The sequence below is a fragment of the Ochotona princeps genome, chromosome 10 (genome assembly GCF_030435755.1).
Source record: "Ochotona princeps isolate mOchPri1 chromosome 10, mOchPri1.hap1, whole genome shotgun sequence".
Classification (NCBI taxonomy): domain Eukaryota; kingdom Metazoa; phylum Chordata; class Mammalia; order Lagomorpha; family Ochotonidae; genus Ochotona; species Ochotona princeps.
The window spans coordinates 520,270-542,139 of NC_080841.1; the positions used below are offsets into that span (position 1 = coordinate 520,270).

Consider the following 21,870-nt stretch of genomic DNA (forward strand, 5'->3'; position numbering starts at 1 on the left):
TTCACACTCCCTCCTCACACTCCTCACACCCTCACACTCCTCACACCCTCACACTCGTCCTCACACTCCTCACACTCCCTCCTCACACTCCTCACACTCCTCTTCACACTCCCTCCTCACACTCCTCACACCCTCACACTCCTCCTCACACTCTTCACACTCCCTCCTCACACTCCTCACACCCTCCTCACACTCCTCACACCCTCACACTCCTCACACTCCTCACACTCCTCACACTCTTCACACTCCCTCCTCACACTCCTCACACTCCTCACACTCCCTCCTCACACTCCTCACACTCCCTCCTCACACTCCTCACACTCCTCTTCACACTCCTCTTCACACTCCTCACACTCCCTCCTCACACTCCTCTTCACACTCCCTCCTCACACTCCTCACACTCCTCACACTCCTCACACTCCTCTTCACACTCCCTCCTCACACTCCTCACACCCTCACACTCCTCACACCCTCACACTCCTCCTCACACTCCTCACACTCCCTCCTCACACTCCTCACACCTCTCACACCCTCACACTCCCTCACACTCCTCCTCACACCCCTCACACTCCCTCCTCACACTCCCTCCTCACACTCCTCTTCACACTCCTCACATACCTCACACTCCTCTTCACACTTCTTCACACTCACTCCTCATACTTGTCACACTCCTCATACTCACATTCACGCCTCACATTACACACAGGTCCTGTGAGAAGGCAGAGCTGCTTCTGAGGCCCCAGTGGTGGCTTGCTGTCCAGTTCCCACCTCTGCACAGAGCTCCAGGCCTGGCACCCTCTGTGTGTTGTGGGCTAGCCGAGGCTCTCAGGAGCCAGAAGCCAGTGGGTGGGGATGCAGTCAGTGCTGTCCCCTGCGGCTGCAACACACATGACATGCTCATGGGGTCCACGTGTGGTCACTGTTAGTGTCACAGTTGGGATCGGAAGTACTTCCCCTGGCCAGACAGCTGAGTGAGTCATGATGGGGTGTCAACGCAGGTGGCCCATCTCTGGAGTCCACCTTATCAAGGGTGCAGAAAGGGTTTCAGGGTAACCTGGTCACAGATCAGAGCCTGACTCCATCAGGGTATATAGGCACCACCTAGACATGGACTTGGGGTCCCCTGTGTCTGTGGCTGATGGGGCAGGGCCAGTGGGCATGGATGGAGGTCGCAGAACATCCCACTCCACTCCTGCACTGTATCCCACATCTCCTGGGTGGCAATGAGGAGGGGTCCTGAAGGAGACTGGATTGGTCCCCGCCCCATTCCCATATGTGGAGTTGGGGTCAGGAGGTGGGCACTGTGGGGGAGCAGGGATCCACATCTCTGGCAGGAGTCACTGTCCTCTCACCCATCAGGCTCAGGGAGGTGTCTGTGCACAGCAAATGGGGCCTCAGACACCCAAGATCCCAGCCTGCCTGCACAGCTGCATAGACGCGGGCGATCGGACGGCAGGCCCCTTCCCCTGAGGCCCCATGCAGACTCCACCACAAGCAACCCTCAGGAAGGGTAAAGAGGACCAGGCCCAGGGGCCTTGGGAGGGCCTGGGGAGACTGCTTAGGCAGGGCAGCAGGCACCCCTCTTCCTGGGCAGAGAGGGACCAGGGTCGGAGCCTACACATCACCAAGGCAGGAGGACCAGAACGTCCGCCGGTGCTGCCAGTCAGGGAGCAGACTGCAGGGTGGTGGGCGGGCCAAGGACTCTGGGGCAGGGTCTCTGGAGGGTGGGCTGGTCAGCAGGGGGAAGCCCGGCGCAGACCCAGGCGTACGTCCCAAAGCAGCAGGAGAAGGAGGGAAGCTAGCTGACCCCCAAGGGGGCCGGGTCTGCACAACCCCGCCCCCACCGACAGCTCTAGAATACGGCCACAATTTGCGTAAGAAAAACAGGCGGTTCACCCAAGGGATGCCTTCTAGCCAGGCCAGCGGCTGCTCCGACCTGAGGGACCACACAACCCCTGGCTCCTTCTCAGCCTTTGCCCCTCCCAAAGCCAGAGAGCGCAGGGCCCGTTGCGCCCCCGTGAAAGCACACCTGCCTGCTTCAAGTCGTTCTCCCAAACCCACCGCCGCCGGGCTCCCGCGCCAGCGCCCGCGTCCACCCGGCCCCTGCCTCCGCACCACAAACCGCGTGCAGCAGAGCCCAGGCGCCCACGTGTCTGCAGCGAAACAGGCGGGCAGGAGCGCGGCGGGTTCCAGCTGAGTTTATTGTGCTCGCGGCCTGTTGGAAGGAAGCTGCGGGGCGGGCACCACCGGTTCAGCGCAGCTCAGCCCCTCTGCCACGCTGGCAGGGTAGGGGAGCCGGGGCATTCGGAGGACAGGTGAGGCCTCGGCTGCCGGGAGCGGGAGGAGCACTGGCAAAGGGCACCGGTGCAGGAGGTACCACCGGAGATAAGGGCAGCCTGTGTGTGGGGCGGAGGGAGGGGGCCTCGAGAAAGGCCGAGGGAGTTGAAGCCAGCTCTGCTGGGGGCTCAGTCCTGGAGGTGCCTGCGCTCCCCGCTGATAACTGGCGGGGGTGGGGGTGGGGTCCCTGCCTTCTGCAGGCTGCGGGGATCCCAGCACTGTTCTTATTCCTGGTTCCTCTCTGGCTACTCCGACCCCAGGCCTCACTGCTGCCTCCAGCTCGTCCCAGTCCCCCGCCAGCATCTCCGGGTCAGTTCTATGGCGGGATGTGGGTGCTGGGTGGCCATGGAAGCCCAGGGTGCAGTCGAGGGCCCAGGAGAAGCACAAACTTCAGGGCGCACCCAGTGCAACTGTCAGGGGAGCAGGAGCTACCATGCCTGAAACAGGCTTGCCCGCTGGTCCATGGGCTCTGGGTGTCCTCAGATGGTGCCCTCTGGGGCGCGGTGGGGCAGAGGGACAGGTCTTGGAGTCACGGAGCCCCAAACACTGCCAGGCCCAGGTTCGGGAATGTGGCCACATGCGGTGAGAAGCCCAGGAAGACACTGGAGAGATGGGTGTGGGCCCCACCCCCTGGAAGACCTCTTGTGCTTGGGCAGGGGGCATTGGGCATGCAGACAGGTGCCCATACTCCTGGCCCAGCCACACCTCTGCACCTGTGCTGTCTGGGCTGCAGGTGTGCTCTGCCGAGCTGTCTGTCCATGCTGACCCCCATGACGGTTCCTTGTCCACATGAGCCTTGGGGCCACAGAGCAGGCTGCTGAGGCCCTAGCTGCATGTAAACATTGTGGCTCCCGGCAGCAGAGTTCCATCACAGACTCATTCCGGCAGACTCAACTGAGGACAGCACTGACCTTTCCCCCTTGGAATGCCCACTTGGGGCTCTAGAGTCTGGATGGGGAGCCCCAAGGGGTACAAGCTCTGGGCACATGTGTTGCACACCCATGCACCAGCCCTCACTCTGGGATGGCGAGGCAGGACAGCGGTCCTCACACCATGAGATGGGGGCCTCCTTGGCCCTGTCCAGTTGTGGTCAGCTCCCAGCCACACAGCTGCTTTCCCCGCAAGGAGAGGGCTCCCCTCCTTGCAGCCCAGAGCAGGTAGCCAACCTTGCCCAACTGGGCACATTGCTGGGTGGTTGGTCCAGTCTCCTCCACACCTGGTCCCTCAGCTCTGCCGGGACCAGGCCCTGCACTGTGGTCGGTGTCTCCCATGTGCTCGCCAGCCCTCAGGAGAGCATCCTTGTAGGCGAGTCCCTTGCAGCCGGAAGTCCACAACACTTGGCCTTTTACCCTGTCCATTGGGGTTGCAGTGCCAGAGGCCAGAGGTCAAGAAGAGCCTGTCCCAACAGCATGTTCCCAGGAAACAAACTGGCTGGAGCTCAACTCTCCACAGCTGAGACATCATGGCCTTGTGCAGTTGGGGGTGGATGCACAGGGAGCTGCCTGGCTCAGTCACTTCCCACAGTCGGGGGACCCCAGGCAGCTTTCCCCGTTCCAGTCTATGGGCAGAGCTGAGAGGGTTCCCAGCTGAATCTACCAAGGGCAGCGTCAGGTCAGAGGTCATGGGGGGCGTTGTCCAAGACTCTTGCTGGAGCCACAGGGGAGGGGGTAGGCAAAGACCAATGTCAGTGGGTGCTGGGGCTCTGCGGGGACCAGACCATGGAGCCCCTCCCCCAGCTAGCCAAGTGAGCAGATGGGTGGACCGGAGGCAGTGGGCGTCGTCCTGTGCTATTTACAAGTCGGCTGGACCTGGGAGTGAATCGGCCTCCCCTTGGTCAGGACCTAGAGCAGGGGCCAGGGGAAGCACTGCAGGGCTCCCATGCCCTCCTCACCCACCCTGGGGACCCCCCGCAGGACCTCAGCCATCTGCATGGGGCAGGGAGTGCCGGCCTAGCTGAGCCTCCTCTGGCTCTGGGACAGCAAATCCAAGTACATTTTGGACCTCAGGAATCGGGGGTATGAGTCCTTCTCCATGAGGCTGTGCACCTTGCCCTGGGCTTGGTCAAAGCAGCTCAGAGAGGGCTCCTCCATGTTCTTCCTCGTGGCCTCTCGGGTCTGGAAGTCGATGTTCACCTGCAGGGGCACAGATGCACAGCCAGCTGGCAGCCCGGCTCCATGCCACTGCCGCTCCCACACAAGCCCATGCTGCCAGGCAGGACCACTGCCCCTGTAGGGAGGCACCCCCCCCAGGGCCAAGTAGGCAGGTGGAGCCAGCGCACCTCCCGTGGAGCCTGCACATCCACAAACTCCTCGAAGATGCGGTGCGCCCTGGACGCCAGCTTGGCCGCTGACCGGGTCCTCTTGAAGTCCTCGCAGGCCAGCCAGAACTCTAGGTTCTCCTCACTGAACTCAGTCTTAAGGAAGGCTCGGAAGGCTGCCACGCCGTCTGCAGGGAGAGTCAGGGCTGCAGTGAGTGCCCAGAGGACCGTGAGATGGCCCCCCAGCTACGCGAGGGGGAACCCAGGAGCCAGCCACACTGCCCCAGCCAATCACACCTGCCCCCCGCTGTCCCAGCAAGCTGTAGAGAACTTCCTGGTCCAACAACTCAGTCCTTGCCTTTAGCCCACCAGATCACAGGCCTCTACAGACCACCAGCATGGTCTTCCCGTGCCTGAGCAGGTAACGCATCCGTCATGTCATCCATGATGTCTCCCCTATGGTCACACTTCCAAGGAGGGCAGGGACGGCGCCGCTCCTCAGGGTACATGACCAGGGACACTTTGGGATCCTCACACACTCTGCTGGTACCTCATAGTACTATAGCTTTCCGTCAGCCGTCCTGGGAGCAGGCAGAAGACGCTGGACCAGGAATAGCCACCCCAGCCCGCATCCTCCCTGGCATGTGCCAGAAACACCGAAGGAGGTGCTGGCGTCGTGGTGTGGCAGGCTGACCCCCCACACAAGCGCTGGTTCGAGTCTTGGCTGCTCCACTTCTGCTCCAGCTGCCTGCTAACAGCCTGGGAAAGCAGCAGAGGATGGGGGACTAGGAGCAAGTTCCAGCCTTTAGCCTGGCCCCGCCTGTGGGGACTGAAACAGCTGATAGAAGAGTCTCTCTCTCTGCCTTTCAAATGAGTCTTCAAAAAGAAAAATTGGGGAAGGTGCTGAAATAATAGCCACAGTGCAGGCAGAAATGGTGGGGCCTTCAGTGAGGATGGCCACTCGGAGTCCACGTGGGGCCCCCAGATCGGGGAGAATCAGGGGCGCTGGACAAGCCATGTCCGCAGTCAGAAGCCATGTTTGTTCTTGGGGTCCCCACAGCACCAGCCCTGTCTGCTTTCAGCAAGCAGGAGCCGTGTCAGCTACAGTCCTACGGCTGCTGAGAGCAGAGGCAGAGTTCCGGGCGGCACACACCACGCCGAGCTAGCAGGGTAGCCAGGGCCAGGCCCTCAGCTGCCCCTCCACTGCTTTCTGCCCCTCCCTGCCCTTCAGCTGCCCCTCTGCTGCCTGCTGCCCCTCACTGATGCTCACAGCCCTTCAGCTGCCCCCACTGCCCCTCACTGCCCCTCAGTTGCCCCTCACTGCCCCTCTGCTACCCCTCACTGCCCATCAGCTGCCTGGTAGCCAGAGCAGGGCCTTGTTGCTGGCCTGTGGCTGCCTCCTAGGCTGTGGGAGGAGGGGGGCTGCCTCTCTGTCTCTGTACACTCACCTGTGATAGCAGGCTCTAACAGCCTCCTCCCCACCCAGGGTCACAGGGATGTTGTGATTTTACACACATGGAACATACATATCACACATGTGAAGTACACGCAAAGTGCGATACCAACCATTGGCTGGGTCAGTGACTATGACCCTGTCATGCTGTGGCGCCTGAGGGCTGAGCCATCTGGGACCTCAGTGGCAGTCGGAGCACAGCTCAGGGCAGTGAGAGGCACTTGGGCAATGTGTCCCTTGCTGCCCCACCCTCTGGGGAGCTCAGTTCCCAGGGAACCAGTGACATACAGAGCACGGAGGGTGGGCACTGTGTCCAGAACCCTGAGTGTCCACAACGAACCACCCCACGCCCTAGCCACGGCCACACTGCCATCAGCCAGCTCCCTGCCCAGTCTCAGCAGAGCTTACATAAGAGAGAAAGTGGGACACAGAGAGCAGGCAGGGTGGGGAGCGTGCTGAGTGCGCGAGAGCCTAGCAAGCGGTCCCCGGGAGCAGGAGCCTGTACTTGGAAAATGACAAGGTCATGAGCAAGACATGAGCCTCTGCTGAACCCCTGGGGCTCCTAGGCCAGAGCTCTGGCCCACAGTGCTCACTCCCTTGGGGACCCCAGGACAGAGCCCTGGGCCACACTGCTCACCCCCAAGGGTCCCAAGGCCAGAGCCCTGGGCCACACTGCTCACTCCCATGGGGTCGCAAGGCCAGAGCCCTGGGCCACACTGCTCACCCCCTTGTCCCCCAGGACAGAGCCCTGAGTCACACTGCTCGCCCCCATAGGGTCCCCAGGCCAGAGCCCTGGACCACACTGCTCACTCCCATGGGGTCGCAAGGCCAGAGCCCTGGGCCACACTGCTCACTCCCATGGGGTCGCAAGGCCAGAGCCCTGGACCACACTGCTCACTCCCTTGTCCCCCAGGACAGAGCCCTGAGTCACACTGCTCGCCCCCATGGGGTCGTAAGGCCAGAGCCCTGAGTCACACTGCTCACTCCCTTGGGGCCCCCAGGCTAGAGCCCTGGACCACACTGCTCGCCCCCATGGGGTCCCCAGGACAGAGCCCTGGACCATACTGCTCACTCCCTTGGGGACCCCAGGACAGAGCCCTGGGCCACACTGCTCACCCCCAAGGGTCCCAAGGCCAGAGCCCTGGGCCACACTGCTCACTCCCATGGGGTCGCAAGGCCAGAGCCCTGGGCCACACTGCTCACCCCCTTGTCCCCCAGGACAGAGCCCTGAGTCACACTGCTCGCCCCCATGGGGTCCCCAGGCCAGAGCCCTGGACCACACTGCTCACTCCCTTGGGGCCCCCAGGACAGAGCCCTGGACCACACTGCTCACTCCCTTGGGGCCCCCAGGCCAGAGCCCTGGACCACAATGCTCGCCCCCATGGGGCCCCCAGGCCAGAGCCCTGGACCACACTGCTCACTCCTTTGGGGCCCCCAGGCCAGAGCCCTGGGCTGCACTGGCTCTCATGCATGGAGCCCTGCAGGCACACCCTGCCACATGAGCTCCTGCCAACCACAGGACTGCTAAGTTCTCCTGTGTCCCAGTGTGTACATTCATGGAAGACACACAAGCACAGGAATGAAACCCTGCTTGCACCTGTACCTCAAAACTGAAGAGAAAAACCAGCAGTGACAGGAGGATGGGGAGGAAGCAGAGAAAGGCTTAGGTCTGCACATGTAACACATACATGACCACATATGCCTGGGAGATGCCGCAGCAAAGACAGGCACCTTTCATGGCTCCCCCTCCTGGAAGGAAGGGCTCTGGGTGCGCATGAGCAGGAAAACACACCTGCAATGCACACATGAGCATGCATGCCCACACATGCACAAACCCACTCACGCATGTGCAGGCACAAGCCCACAATGCAAGGCACACATGAGCACACAGCTGACACATCTACATACATGCACACAATGCAGACATGTAATACGGATACACGCATGTTGAAAATACAATCCCATGTGTACATCATATACACATGTGAACATACATACCTGCACATATATAATCACACATGAACAAGCTCACAGTGGCACACAAAAACACGAGCACACAGGTACACACACATGCACATGAGGAAATGCACCCATATGCAAACAGAGGCGCATGCATACTTACAAACAGCTGCATGATATGTGGTCACACAGTGGACACACAAACTCCTGTACACATGCATGACATACACACTCATACATGCACATACATGCACACCCCTGTGGGCACACCCACATACGTGTTCAGACACACCCACCCACTGTGAGCACACACATACACATGCAGACACACCCAGTGGGCACATCAATATGCACATGCTGTAATACACATGGGCACACACATGTGACACCCATGTGGGCATACAATGCAGGCACACCCATTCACACATGTGCAGGCACATACATATACACATGCAGCACACCCATGTGGGTGCACCCATACACACATGTGTGGTCGCACACAGACACCCTGTGGGCACACCCACACACATATACGGATACACACATACACATATGTGTAGGCATGTATGTGCATACACACCCTGTGGGCACACAGCATGCAGGCACGTGTACATGTATGTACGTATGGAGATATGCACATATCACACATATGTCCACATGTACATGCATGTACTCACATATATGCATGTGTGGATATGCATGTGTGGACACACATGCACACATATGCAGACACGCATGGGCACACACACCCATGTGGGCACGCATATACAGGCACACATGCACACATGCGGGCACACATGCATATGGGCACATACATATCCATACATATGGGTACACACATGTGTGTACTCGCTCACACCTGCACACATGCCCTCAGGGATGAGCTATGTGAACACAGTCCAACATTGATCTAACTGCTCGTGGGTGAACAGCAGAAATTCAGATTAACCCACTTTGCAAACTCGTTCCTTATGATAAAGACATTGGCAACTTCCACTTCCTATGTGGGATGAGAATGGACACAGAGCAAGCGGTCACTTCGCAGGCCTCGGGGTGCTCCCCAAATGACTGCGAATAATGTCACCTCAAACACGGCTTTCACAGCTGGAGGAGCCGCTTGCCCCTTTGCTGAGATCTGAGCCCAGGAGCCGTTGGGCTCGCACAGCCTTCTGGCCAGTGGGGCCGTTTCAGCTCCCGGGTGTCCTGCAGGTAGTGTCAAGTCTGATGCCGCTCCAGTGCCCCTAGAACAAGTGCAGACAGGACCCAGCCCCTGCCGGGTCTCCCACCAGGCCTACACAGAGCTGGAGGAGATGGTGGACCCACCCCCTGCTCGGCACCATACTGTCCAGTTAGGGAAGCCCAGCTGCCGCAGGCCAGCTCAGGCCTCTCGTGGCATCGGCGGGCCCCAGGGGAGTCTTTCGGTCAGCACCTGTGCTGCCCGGGGGGTGGGTGCTCATGTCCACCTCCCCAGAGGCTACATCCTGAACAGAGTGCAGAGCATGAAGACGCCGGGCAGACTCAGGTCAGGGGACAGAAAAATTCAGGGGCCACTGCTGTGGGACCCCGCACAGGGACCCTCAAATGGCCTCTGTCCACCCTGACTGAGCAGCCTGGCCAGCCTGAGCACAGACGTGGTCTCTAAGCCCTGGTTTCTTCTCAGGACGCGGAAGGATGGTGCCCTGGCCCCATACAGCAGGCCTAGGCTCAGGATGCCGGTATCTGTGGTGGCTATGGTGGCCTCAGGAGAAGGCCCTCACAGACCCTGCCACGGCTCCAGTATCCCATAGCCACACAGAGTAGGTCTCAGCATCTTAAGATTTGAGGATGGTCCCAGGGTTCCCCCCAGCAGCCCACCCCCCACGGCCACCCCACCCCACCCCCGGAGACCACCCTGGCCCTGGCTAACAGAAACACCACATGTGAGCACAACAGCCCTGCACCAGGTATGGTCCCCGCCACCCACGGCCCTGCTCCCACCAAGATCCTAAGGGCCGGGGGACTCCATGAGTAGCAGCCTCAGCCTGAGCCAGGTGAGTCAGCCACCCTGAAGTAGGAGCCTAACAACCTTGAATCCCACCCCACCCTGGAAGGAGGCAGAACAGGCAGCCTGGAGCGACAGTAGGAATAGGTCAGAGCGGCCTTGCAGAGTAAGTGTTGGGGCCCCAGGGCTGCTGTCCCCGCCCTGTGCTGTGCCCAGAGCCGTGTGGTGCCAGCCAAGGCTGCTGGCCCCGTCCTGTGCTGTGCCCAGAGCCGTGTGGCGCCAGCCAAGGCTGCTGGCCCCGTCCTGTGCTGTGCCCGGAGCCGTGTGGCGCCAGCCAGGGCTGCTGGCCCCGTCCTGTGCTGTGCCCGGAGCCGTGTGGCGCCAGCCAGGGCTGCTGTCCCCGTCCTGTGCTGTGCCCGGAGCCGTGTGGCGCCAGCCAGGGCTGCTGTCCCCGTCCTGTGCTGTGCCCGGAGCCGTGTGGCGCCAGCCAGGGCTGCTGGCCCCGTCCTGTGCTGTGCCCGGAGCCGTGTGGCGCCAGCCAGGGCTGCTGTCCCCGTCCTGTGCTGTGCCCGGAGCCGTGTGGCACCACCCAGATACAGATGTGCGTGCATACATATCCTGTGTGAGCACGCATGTTCCCAGCCTCTACATCCCACTTTGGACACGTGTGGATCGTTGCTAGGAATGGGCAGAGATCAGAGGCTTGGGGTGTGACTCTGGCAGCAATGACTGGAGACAGGTGTGGGGCATCCACCAAGGCCCCTCAACCCCATGCTGTGTACGCACAAGCAGGGTGCTGCAGCCGCTGGTTAAGCCACCACTTGCAGCTCAGGCATCCCAAGTGAGAGCTCCAGCCTGGGTCCTGGCTGCTCCACTTCTCATCCAGCTGCCTTCTAATGCGCCTGGAAACACAGCAGTGAGTACCCCAGAAGCACCTCCTGGTTCCACCTTATGCCAACCTTGCTCCCCACATAAGTGGAAGCAGCTGTGGCAGTGGCCCAGCTCCCAGGTCAGCTGGGATGCCCAACTCCAGGAGTCGGGCCCAAGAGCTTCCCGATCCTGCGAACCCTGGATCTCCATCACCCTGTCCTCCCCCCCCAGCATGTGTTTAAAGCCCGGGGTCTGTGGGCTTGCTCACGTGAGAAGGCAGCCAGAGCCAGGGCTGGGTCATGGGCCACTCTCCCTGTCCTGCCTGGCACATGGCCTCTGCCATGGACAAGAAAGGGGATGGGAGGGACAGAGTCTCCTGCAGCCAGACTCCGCCCACACAGAGCCCCCCAACTCAGCGCACGTAGAATTGGGCAGCCTCCGGATGGTGACCCATAACTGCAGCGAGTGAGGCTGGGGCCTGACTCCCCGCCACCCACGGGTCACCATCGGGACCCCCATGCAGGACAGAGCAGGCGACCATCCCTGAACCCACACCCTCGGTCCACTCCACACCAGGTGCCCCAGGCCTTAATCCATGGAGTCTTAGTTGGACTTACACTTGTGGGCCAAAAGCACGTCGAAGGAGTCCGCCCACCGTGCCGCCTCTTCCGTGGAGAGTCTCCTTGGGGGATCCAGAAGTGGATGAGTGGGTGCCTCCCCGCTCCCCACCACTGAGGCCTGCCACGGTGACCCTGCGCGACCCATGGGACAGACAGAACACTGGGGCCAGCTCTCAGTGGAGAGGACATGGCCGTCCGGGACATGAGATGTGGGGCGGCAGTGCACAGCCCTGGTCTTGGCTGGGCTCCTGGGGGCGAGGTAGGCAGCGCCTGCTCGGGTAGGCGGCTCCCAGGTTACCTGGAGCCTGGCATATTTTTAGAACAGAACGAGTGTCACCCAAGCGTCAGACTTCGCAAGCAGAGGTGCGGCGCGTCCTCCCTGCCCACGGCTGAGAAGGAGCCCCAGGTGGCCCGGCCGCTCCCACCGGGGCAGAGGGAGCAGCTGAGATGCGGATCCCCTGGGCCGTGGAAGGACGCCTGTAGGGACCCCCTGGGAGGGCCCCACTCACTTGAGCGCACGGCTGGGCTTGTCGGGGAGGATGGCTGTGAAGTCACTGCAGGAGTCGGACTTGTGGGACAGGCAGCCCAGGCGCGTCCGCATCCCCTTGCTCCTGTGGCCAGCGTGGGGCAGGGGAAAGGGGCGGTCACAATCATGGCCACCACCCCCCGGGGCCTCAGGCCACCCCAGCCCCTGCTCAGCTGCCCTGCCCACGCCATGTGTAGGAACAAAGCTTTATCGTCACACAGCGGCAGCCCATGCTTTCAACTGGATTCTGGTGGCCAGACTCCTTCAATGTGCTTCAGGCCCACACGTGTCATAGCCACTCCCAGGCCCTGGACAGAGTAGGTGTACCGACCTCTGACCTTTAGCCTCCAGCTGAGGTCGGAAGTGAGCACAAGAGGGTCCTGTACCCATGTAGGAGACCTAGAGGGAAGTTCCTGGCTTTGGCCTGGGCCAGGCCCGGTTGTTGCAGCCAATTGTGGAGTTAACCAGTGGATAGAAGACCTCGAGCTATCTCTCTCGCTCTCTCTCTCTCACCCCCCACTCCACCCCCACCCAGTACTGTTTTAAGTAGATAAATATTAGGGGAAGGAAGAAGAGGGAAGCAAGAAGGGGCTGTAGACAGATCAGGCTGTAGGCTCTTTCTGTGGGCAGCCAGCCCTTGGAGCCACCCCATCCCTTGGGGCCACCCCATCCCTTGGGGCCACCCCATCCCTTGGGGCCACCCCATCCCTTGCTGCTCTGTTGCAGATGGGGCCCCACCAGACCCAGCCACTGAGTATTCCTGGGGGGGGTGAGGAGAAGGGATCTCTGCAGCCACAGCGCCCAGGGGTCTCATGCCTGGCCCCTCCCCATCATATCACAGACCATACACACCCCACATGGGCTGCACTGCAGACCACACACCCCCCACACGGCCGCCCCGTGGGCCACACACCCCACACAGCTGCCCTGTGGGCCGCACACACACCCCACATGGGCCACACATACCCCACACGGCCACCCCGTGGGCCACACACACATCCCACATGGGCTACACACACCCCACACAGCTGCCCTGTGGGCCACACACACATCCCACATGGGCCACACACACCCCACACAGCCGCCCCGTGGGCCACACACACACCCCACATGGGCCACAAACACTCCACACGGCCGCCCCATGGGCCACACACACACCCCACATGGGCCACACACACCCCACACGGCCGCCCCGTGGGCCACACACACACCCCACATGGGCCACACACACCCCACACGGCCGCCCCGTGGGCCACACACACCCCCCACATGGGCCACACACACCCCACACGGCCGCCCTGTGGGCCACACACACACCCCACATGGGCTACACACACCCCACACAGCTGCCCTGTGGGCCGCACACACACCCCACATGGGCCACACACACCCCACACAGCCACACCTCAGGCCACACACACTCAACACTGGGCCAGGAGCCCTCAAACTCTGAGGAGGCCTCAGGCAGTCCGCCAGGGGCAGCCCAGCCGGTCAGCGCTCCAGGGAGCAGTGAGGGCAGTTTCCTGAGAGTCCATGGAGGGAACAGCTCCCACATGCATGGCCCCACCCGCGGCCCTTAGTACCCTGCACATAGGGGCCAGAGGCCGGGCAGGGTTCTTACCTGCGGGGCATCAGCAGGGCAGCCATGCAGACATCCGCTCAGTGTCCCAGCCAGCCAGCGGGACCGCGGTAGGAACCAGGACCAGGATGGCGGCTCGGGGGGCCAGCCCCCACACACCTCTCACCTGAACAGGAGGAAGCCGCCCTGGTGCCACAGGACCATAGCTCAGTGCCCAGCTCCAACCCTGCACCCTGAGCAAGGGCAAGTAATGAGACAAGTGGATCCAACCGCTGGCCATTGTTGGCAGAAATTGGGACACATGCCCTGGGGGAGGCCCTGCTTGGCAGGCCACGCCTGCTGCCCTGCTCCTCTGAGGTGCGCAGGGGGTTGCCTGCAAAGGTGTCTGGCCCAGGGCACTTTCAGGGGGCTGTCTGCACTGTCCCCCACAGGGACCACAGACACTGGCCAAGGAGACGCAATACTTGTCCCGGGAGCAGTGGGGATTCCCCCAGCCTGGATACTGGCCTACATCAGACCCCCACCTGGTTCCCCACTCCAGAGCACCCCAGCCAGAGCCTGTCTCCCTAGGTGCCCACACAGGGCACCCAAGACTCTGACTCCAAACACAACTCTGTTTCCAGACGTCTGCTGTGGACAGTGAGGGCCCAGGCAGCTCTGTGTTGCACCTTGGTGGGCTCTGAGCACTAAGCCCTGCCCAGGGCCAGGTCAGGGGCCTCGGAGCCTCCTTGCCCTGGCCACGGGGCACCCCCAACCCTGGAGCAGAGCATGCAGAGGCAAGGTCACTCAGGACAGGGGTGCCCCACTCCCACCACATCCTCCCTGTCCCCCTGACAGCCATGCCACTGGGGCTGTCACTCATTCTCACAGTCCTGAACCTGGGTGTCACTCCTGTTTCTCAGGGCAGGGGCCCCTTGCAGGAGCAGCCCTCAGGGTCCCCCTGAGGTCAGGAGGCTGCCAGGTGCTTGTTCCTTATCTCATGGGTAGGCAGTGAGACCCAGAGCACTGAGCAGGAGGAGGGGGCTGGGACGTGGGGTTGAGGCAAACCACCCGTAGAATAGGCCCGGGACCCACCATGCACACCCCAACTCGGGATGGTAACAGCACTCACCCTTGGTGGCCAGTCCTCTTGCCCTACGGGGCTGGTGGTCAGGGCAGCTGGGGCTGAGGTGCCCTGAGGGAAAGAGGAGGTTTTTGGTTTAGCTGCCAGAGCTTGGCAAGCAAAGGGCTTGGTGTGGGACACGCGGGCACACACACATCCACACGCATGCATGCACAGCTCGCCTGCCACCACAGCCGGCAGCCAGCGGCCTCACGCACAGCTCCTCTCTGCCTGTCATATCCGTGAAGGCTGAAGCTGACGCAGCCAGCTGCACCCCCTCCGGCACCTGCCTCCTGCCATTCGGCTCCCAGGATCCCCTCTGCACCCACCAAGGTCTGAGCTGACCCTTTGGAGCCCCCGGTGGGGGGCTGTCAGTCCAGGGTCAGCCTCTGACGCGCATTCAGTGCTGGCTGCAGGCGGCTGCTGCTGCAGGCACAGGGGGCAGCGGCCGAGGAGGAGCCCAGAGGAGGGGCCCGCGTTGCTGGGCAGGATGGGATGCGCTGAAGGCGCCTCTCATGCAGCAGGGACCGGGGGAAGACCACAGGGTCCTCCTGGCTGCCGTTCCCCCGCGCATCTCCACTCCCACCCCGCTGCCACTGCTAATGAGACGCTTCCACCGCCCCCTCTGCCTCCCGGCGCTGCACCCCTGCTTCCCCGCAGCGCCTCACCCATCACCTAGCAACTTCTCCACCTGGCGGGTGTTGTGCAGGAGCCAGACTTTCCCTTTGTTCTGCCCCACTCGCCCGGCGCTCTCTGGGGTTCCTCCCGCAAGCCGGCTCAGCCTCAGGCATGCACCTGACTGCCCGCTTCCTTGTTCTCCAAGTGCCACCCGGACCAGCAGCCTGGGCATCACTGGGGGACCTGGGGACCTGCCAATACCCAGGCCCCACCCCCAGACCTGCAGGATGAGAGGCTCAGGGGGTGGGGCTCTGGCCCTGCAGGTGACGCTGACGCCACCCACCAGCTGACCACAAGGAAGTGGTCCAGGCTGGTGCATCGCTGCTCCAGGAACCAGCCTGAAGACACTGGCAGCGTTGCCCATCACATCTGAAGCTCACAGACTAGGTATGAGACCCCCATTTATACAACCCCCACACATGCTCAAAGCTGCTTCATTTGCCCCAGCCAGAGGCACTGCCACCCTCACATCACTCAGAAAGCCAAAGCTGGGAGCGCCAGGGCCCTTGCCACAGGCCAGGTCTCCTGGCTCGGCATACTCACCTTGTGGGCAGCCCCTACCCCTGTGCAGTGCTCCAGTGAGTGTGGGCAGCTTTGGGACACAGCGGACTGCGTGGCTCAGCCTCGGCGTCTCTCCAACAATGTCCACGTGGGTACACGCAGGAACAAAGCTGTGCTGTCTGTGCAGGATGGACAGAAACAAAGCTTTGGAGAAGTCTCCGCAGGGGTGGGGAGGGGGCCAGTGTCCAGCCGCACACCTGCCTGAGCGTTCACACTTAGCAGGCCAAGGCCAGTGCGGCAATGCAGATAAAGCCACCACTGGTCACGCCGGTACCCTATTTCTGGCTGTTTCTGAGCCAGCTCACTGATGGTGTGCTTGGGAAAGCAGCAGCAGGTGGTCCAAGTACTCGGGCCTCTGCACGCACATGGGAGACCCCCGTGGGCCTCCTGAGTACCTGGGAAGTGAATCAGCAGGGCCACATCCTTGCCTCTCTTTCTCTCTTGGCCAAAGTTCCAGCACACAGAGGCAAGCATGTCATCATAGAACCGACTCTGACATCATGCTTGCAGCCCCGCCCCTCGCCGTGACACAGGAGGGCGTCACCTCCAGATGGCCTCCACTCGGACAGCCCTGTGAGGGCCAGGTGAACCCAGCGTCGGCCGTCAAGCAGCCTCACAGTGGCAATCGCTGACACTAGTGCTCGCTGACAGCTCAAGCCCACAAGAAGAAAAAAAAAAAAACAACAATGGGCCAGCTGGACAAAAGCAGGACTCCAGCCCAGCCTGCCCTGTACCAGCACCCTCCGCACCAACCTGGGTCGGCAGCTCCCTGGGTGTGAAGGTCCGTGGGAGGCAGACTTCCCGATGCACCTGGAGTGAGGCTTCAGGCCGTGTCTCCTTCCTGGAGGGCAGGGGGCAGGGCTGTGGGCCCCAGCGCAGGGGGGTGGGGAAGGAAATAATACCATCCTTTCTCATGCCTGCTCCCAGCGTGTCAGCTGGCTGGGAGACACCTGTCTTCAGGGACACAGCAGCCATCAGCCCCCAAGTGCATTTGGAAGCCCCGGTCCTGAAGCTACCTCTGCTGCCCTCTGCCCAAGGCTCGCCCGCAGCCTGGAACATGGACAGTTCCTCACTGCCGCTGCACTCTTGACTCCGGACTGGGCTCTGTGGTAGGCCCCAGGCCCTGCTGGAGTACGATTTCCCATGCATAGTCCAGTTCCCTCCAGCCATCTAGCTCCTGCGCCCAGGGTTCCCACATGGACCTGCCGTGGCCCCACTCTAGGCAGGCTGGAGGTCCGCTGGTGGAGCAGCTGGCCAGGGAACCTGGACTCTGTCCCAGCATAGATTCTAGGCCTATGCTTCTTGCTGGGAGGCAATGGTGATAGCTCAGGCCACTGGGTTCATGTCACCACAGGGGAGACCTGAATTGAGTGCCCAGCTCCTGGTTCAGCTCCACCATGTGGATCTCTCTCTCTCTCTCACTCTCTCTCTCTCTCTCTGGGTCCCCCCTGGCTCCCCAAACTCCATCCTGCAGATGGAGCCACCCGCAGCTCCACTCCCTGGATCTTACCCTCCTGGCCTTGCAACAGCAGGACCGTAAGCAAGCCCTGCTCTCTGTTCCTGCCATTATAGACACAACTGGTGCTTAATGAATGTCACCCAGCTGAGTTCACAAAAAAAAATCTGAAAAGCGACCCAGGACTCCTCCCAGCCAGGTGCGGAGTTGCTGGGGTCCAGACGCATGTGCGCAGCCTGACAGCCCGGCAGGGCCACAGGGGTCCTGTGCGGCCAAGGTGGCCCCCGGTGCTGTCACACGGGCTGATGTGGTTACATGGAGGATAGCGGGGCTCAAGCTGCGCTCTAATGTTTTCAAAGCCGTGAAGGAGGGCAGCTTGCTGCAGACGCCTCGCGTCATGCTGGGCTCATCCACTGCGTCCACTCTGGAGCTCCCGGGCACGGCAGCAGCACCAATCCATGCCCTAAGGCACGGACGCAGTGTTTCCATGGAGACCGGAAGGACACAGGGAAGGACAGGACAGAAGGAGGCCACTTGGCCCCAAATTCTACTTTTTGAAAAACACGCATCTCAGCTCCATTCCTTTGAGCATTGGCAGCCTCATTTCCAGTTCATCAGCTCAGCCATCAGACACGTAATTGGCAGTGACACTGCTGGTCGCTCTAGGGCACAGGGCTCTGCCAGGCAAGATGGGCACAGACACCCTGAGTCACCAGGAGGGCAGAGGGAATGGAGGCCCAGAAAATGCCTGGACCTAATTCAATCAGGAATCACCAGCGAAGATGGATGCACATGTCCAAACATGATCTCTGATGGGACCAGGGCCCTGTGACACTGCGCACCCCCTCACGTGTGACCGACCCCTCAGGGCACCAGGGCCCTGTGACACTGCGCACCCCCTCACGTGTGACCGACCCCTCAGGGCACCAGGGCCCTGTGACACTGCGCACCCCCACACGTGTGACCAACCCCTCAGGGCACCAGGGCCCTGTGACACTATGCACCCCCACACGTGTGACCAACCCCTCAGGGCACCAGGGCTCTGTGACACTGCGCACCAACCCCTCAGGGGACCAGGGCTCTGTTATGCTGCGCACTCCCGCACATGTGACCACTCTGGGCGCCAGGGCTCTGTGACACTGCGCACCCCCACACGTGTGACTGACCCCTCAGGGCACCAGGGCTCTGTGACACTGCACACCCCCTCACGTGTGACCCCTCAGGGCACCAGGACCCTGTGACGCTGCGCTCCCAAATGTGACCCCTGAGGGAACAGTGGCTCTGGTTCCCTGCTCTGGCCTGTGCAGCATCTGTTCACACTGCCTGATTCTCAGCATCAGAGAACCTTGGAAAGGTCCATTCCTCCCAGCCTGTGTTTGCTCTCCCTGTGCCTGGATGTGGCCCAAGGATCCCTTTCCATGGGCCCTGGGCCATGTGCATGTGTGCCAATCAAGATGACTGACGTGGCGGGGGCGAGTGCGCCTGAGGAGCCAGGCCCTAGGATGCGCTGCTCCGTGACGCTCAGGCTGCCCTGTGGCCAGCTCCTATCTGTGATGTCTATAGGTGGCTAGCGGCCCACCCAGGACTCCCACAGGGTGCTGGCCACCAGGCTGGCCGTTGCTCCCCCATGAACTGCAGCGTGGGTGCTGGGCTTCCCATTCCCCTGCTTGCTCAAGTGAGGATCCCCAAGTAACATCTGTTTAGCTTTTCAGTAAGCCTTTTGTTTCTCTACAGAAGGCTGTGATTTCAAGTGGCAGGTAAAGTTGTCATGTGCCACGCCAGCAGCCCATATGGAAGACAGTTTGCATGCCGTCTGCTCCACAATCCAGCTTCTTGCTCGTGGCTTGGGTAAGAGATGGAGAACAGCCCGAGTGTCAGGCCCCTGTACACACGTGGGGAACCAGACGGAGCTCCAGGGCTCTTGGTCCAGCACTGGGGCAAACCCGAGGATGAAAGATTCTGTAACAGACTATCAAAATAAATAAATAAGTCTTCTTTTAAAAATAAAAGATTCGCTTTCACCACCTGCTCTCCAAAATGACACACACTCTGAGAGGAAATTTTGGCTGCCACTCCGGCTGCTGGGCCTCGCCAGACCTCGGGGTGTCCTTCAGTTGCCCTGGGGCTGCACCTACCCCTCTCCTCTGCAGGCCCCTGGCTCCAGCCTCCTGTCCTGACCCAGTTCACTCCCCTTTCTCTGGTGTGTTTGGAGAGCAGCTTAAAGTTGTGTTTTGTAGGATTTGACATTCAAACTTGGGATTATCTCCCTGGGGGCCCCAATATGGGGTGGTGCAGTGGCCCTGAATCAGGGGCCCTCAGTATTCGAAGATCCTGGAAAGCTCATTGAACAGATGCAAACTCTGATTCAGACCCTGACACCAGTTTCAGACCAGAGACGTGAGGGACTCATAGGGTCCTGAGTTGTTGCTAAGCAAACTCAGCTTCAGTATGCTGTGCCCAGGTTTCCTCTCAGCTGCCTGGCAGTGTCTCCCCTGGGGCCATCGCAGCAGGAACCCCAGGAACCAGGAGCCTGGTGTTGCTGGGGAAGCACGCTGTCCCCCAGGCACATGCCAGGGGCTGTGGGGCTGTGAGTCTGTGCCCAGAGTCCAGACACGCCAAGCGTCTCCAGGGAGCCTGAGCCGGTGGGAATCTGCCGGGAGCTGCCAGCCACCTGGGACACCTTCTGCGGGGATCTAATTCCAAAGCCTCCAGGAACCTGCACACAGAGACTGCTGAGCACAGTCCCACCGGGGAGATGCCAGAAGCCGCGGGGACCCCGGCCCTCCTCCCGTGCCCGCTCTGTGAGTGGATTCCACCTATGTGAACCTCATCTGCATTTTTTTGCAGACTTTCCGCTTCCCCCCACTGTGGTGGGTGGCTGGAGGGGCTGAGGACCCTGCATGAGTCCTGGATCACTGTGTGCTAGGCCGTCAGCCGTGGGCCCGCTGTTGGGCCACGAGGAGTGAGGACAAGAGACAGTGCTCTACTCTCAACTGCACAGGTGTGTCTGCTCTGCTCCCAACCGATGCAGACGCTCTTGGGGTCACAGCCTGTCGGGAAACTGCGAAGCACTTCCTTCTCAAGGGCCAGCATGTGGTGCAGCCAGAAAAGCCGCCTCCCATGCTGCCAGCCTCCCAGGTGGGTGCTGGTTCAAGTCCTGGCTGCTTCACTTCTGATCCAGCTTCCTGCTGATGGCCCAGAAATAGCCATGGGAGACTGGAGCCCCTGCACCCCTGGGGGAGACACGGATGGCACTCCAGTTTGGTGAGTCTGCTCACTCCTTCTCTCACACACGCACACACGCACACTTGTACACACACACGTACACACACGTACACTCGTACACACACACGCACACACACTCGTACACACACGCACATGTAGCCCAGCATGTGGAGCACTTTGTCCACAGATCATCAGGAACCCAGGCCTGCATACACTTGTGCATACAGGGACACAGGCCTGAGTGCACACACGCTCACACACGTGTTACAATCACAGAGTTCAAATCCTGTGTCTCCAGGCTGTCAGTGAGGAGTGGGCCCAGAGCTGCCAGGCAACACCCCCAACCTGTGTGCACCAGCAGAGCAGCACCCCTGCAGCGGAAGAGGGCGGGGAACACCCAGGTCCTGCTCGTCTGAGCCCCACCACAGTGGCCTGTCCTGTGGGGTACATTCGGTGCGGGGGGACGGAGTACGTGAGCTGCTGTGGGAGTTGCTGGCCAGGCAGCAGTCAATGGGCCATGGCTGGAGTCCCTGTGTGACTTCAGGCAGCCCCTGGACCCTGCCCGGCCTCCATTTGCAGGGACCACAGCCAAGCTGATGGTAGCCAAGCTGATGGCAGGCCCACAGTAGCACCATTGCACAAGCCCTGCCTGGTCCCAGCCCTGAAGAGCCTCAAGAGTGTCCCTAGGGTTCCAAAGTCCTGCCCTGTCCCCCTGAAGCCTGGGACGCACCTTGTACCCTCTGCTTGCTGGGTGAAGGAAGCCCCAGAGAGGCCACCGGGGCTCACACCCCCAGCGCTACCTCATGCAGAAGAACTCGTGTGCAGGGGTCACTGTGTGGACCTGAGCAGGTGTGTGGCTATGGCCAGTCACAGCTGCCCTGTGCCCAGCATCGCTACATCTGGGGAGTACAGGGCTCGAGGCAGGCAGCGTGAGCCCGCCTCCAGTCCCTGGCAGAAGCCGGTACCTGACATGCTCCGTGACTCACCCCTGCCTGCCAGCAGCACCTTCCTCCCAGGGTGCCCTCACCCCTCCCGCCCCCAGTGTCTCATTTACTCCTCAGTGTTGCCTGGGATTCAAGGCCCTGGGAGGCAGACCAGCTGCAGGCACTCTGCACAAATCCCAGAACCCAGGGACAAAGGCACCAGGATCTTCACGACTTACCCGAGTATCGCCACCCTCACAGGACAGTCCCTGCCGGAGGCATCTCCCAGTGCTGCCACTCCAGAACCACTGCTACAAGGACCTAGGAGTGGGGAAGGAGGCGT

The 21,870-nt window shown here is 61.3% G+C and overlaps 1 protein-coding gene across 1 annotated transcript; it reads right to left on the reverse strand.

Annotated features, from left to right (window-relative positions):
• Positions 1–4,105: 4,105 nt before the first annotated feature.
• LOC101519905 (regulator of G-protein signaling 8) lies at positions 4,106–14,758 on the reverse strand. Its single transcript, XM_004578834.2, has 6 exons — positions 14,694–14,758; positions 13,625–13,748; positions 11,987–12,088; positions 11,475–11,539; positions 4,616–4,782; positions 4,106–4,469 (listed from the first exon to the last, which is right to left on the reverse strand). Exons 2-6 carry the CDS (start codon positions 13,648–13,650, stop codon positions 4,287–4,289), a joined length of 543 nt encoding a protein of 180 aa, XP_004578891.1. The 5' UTR covers positions 13,651–13,748; positions 14,694–14,758; the 3' UTR covers positions 4,106–4,286.
• Positions 14,759–21,870: the final 7,112 nt, after the last annotated feature.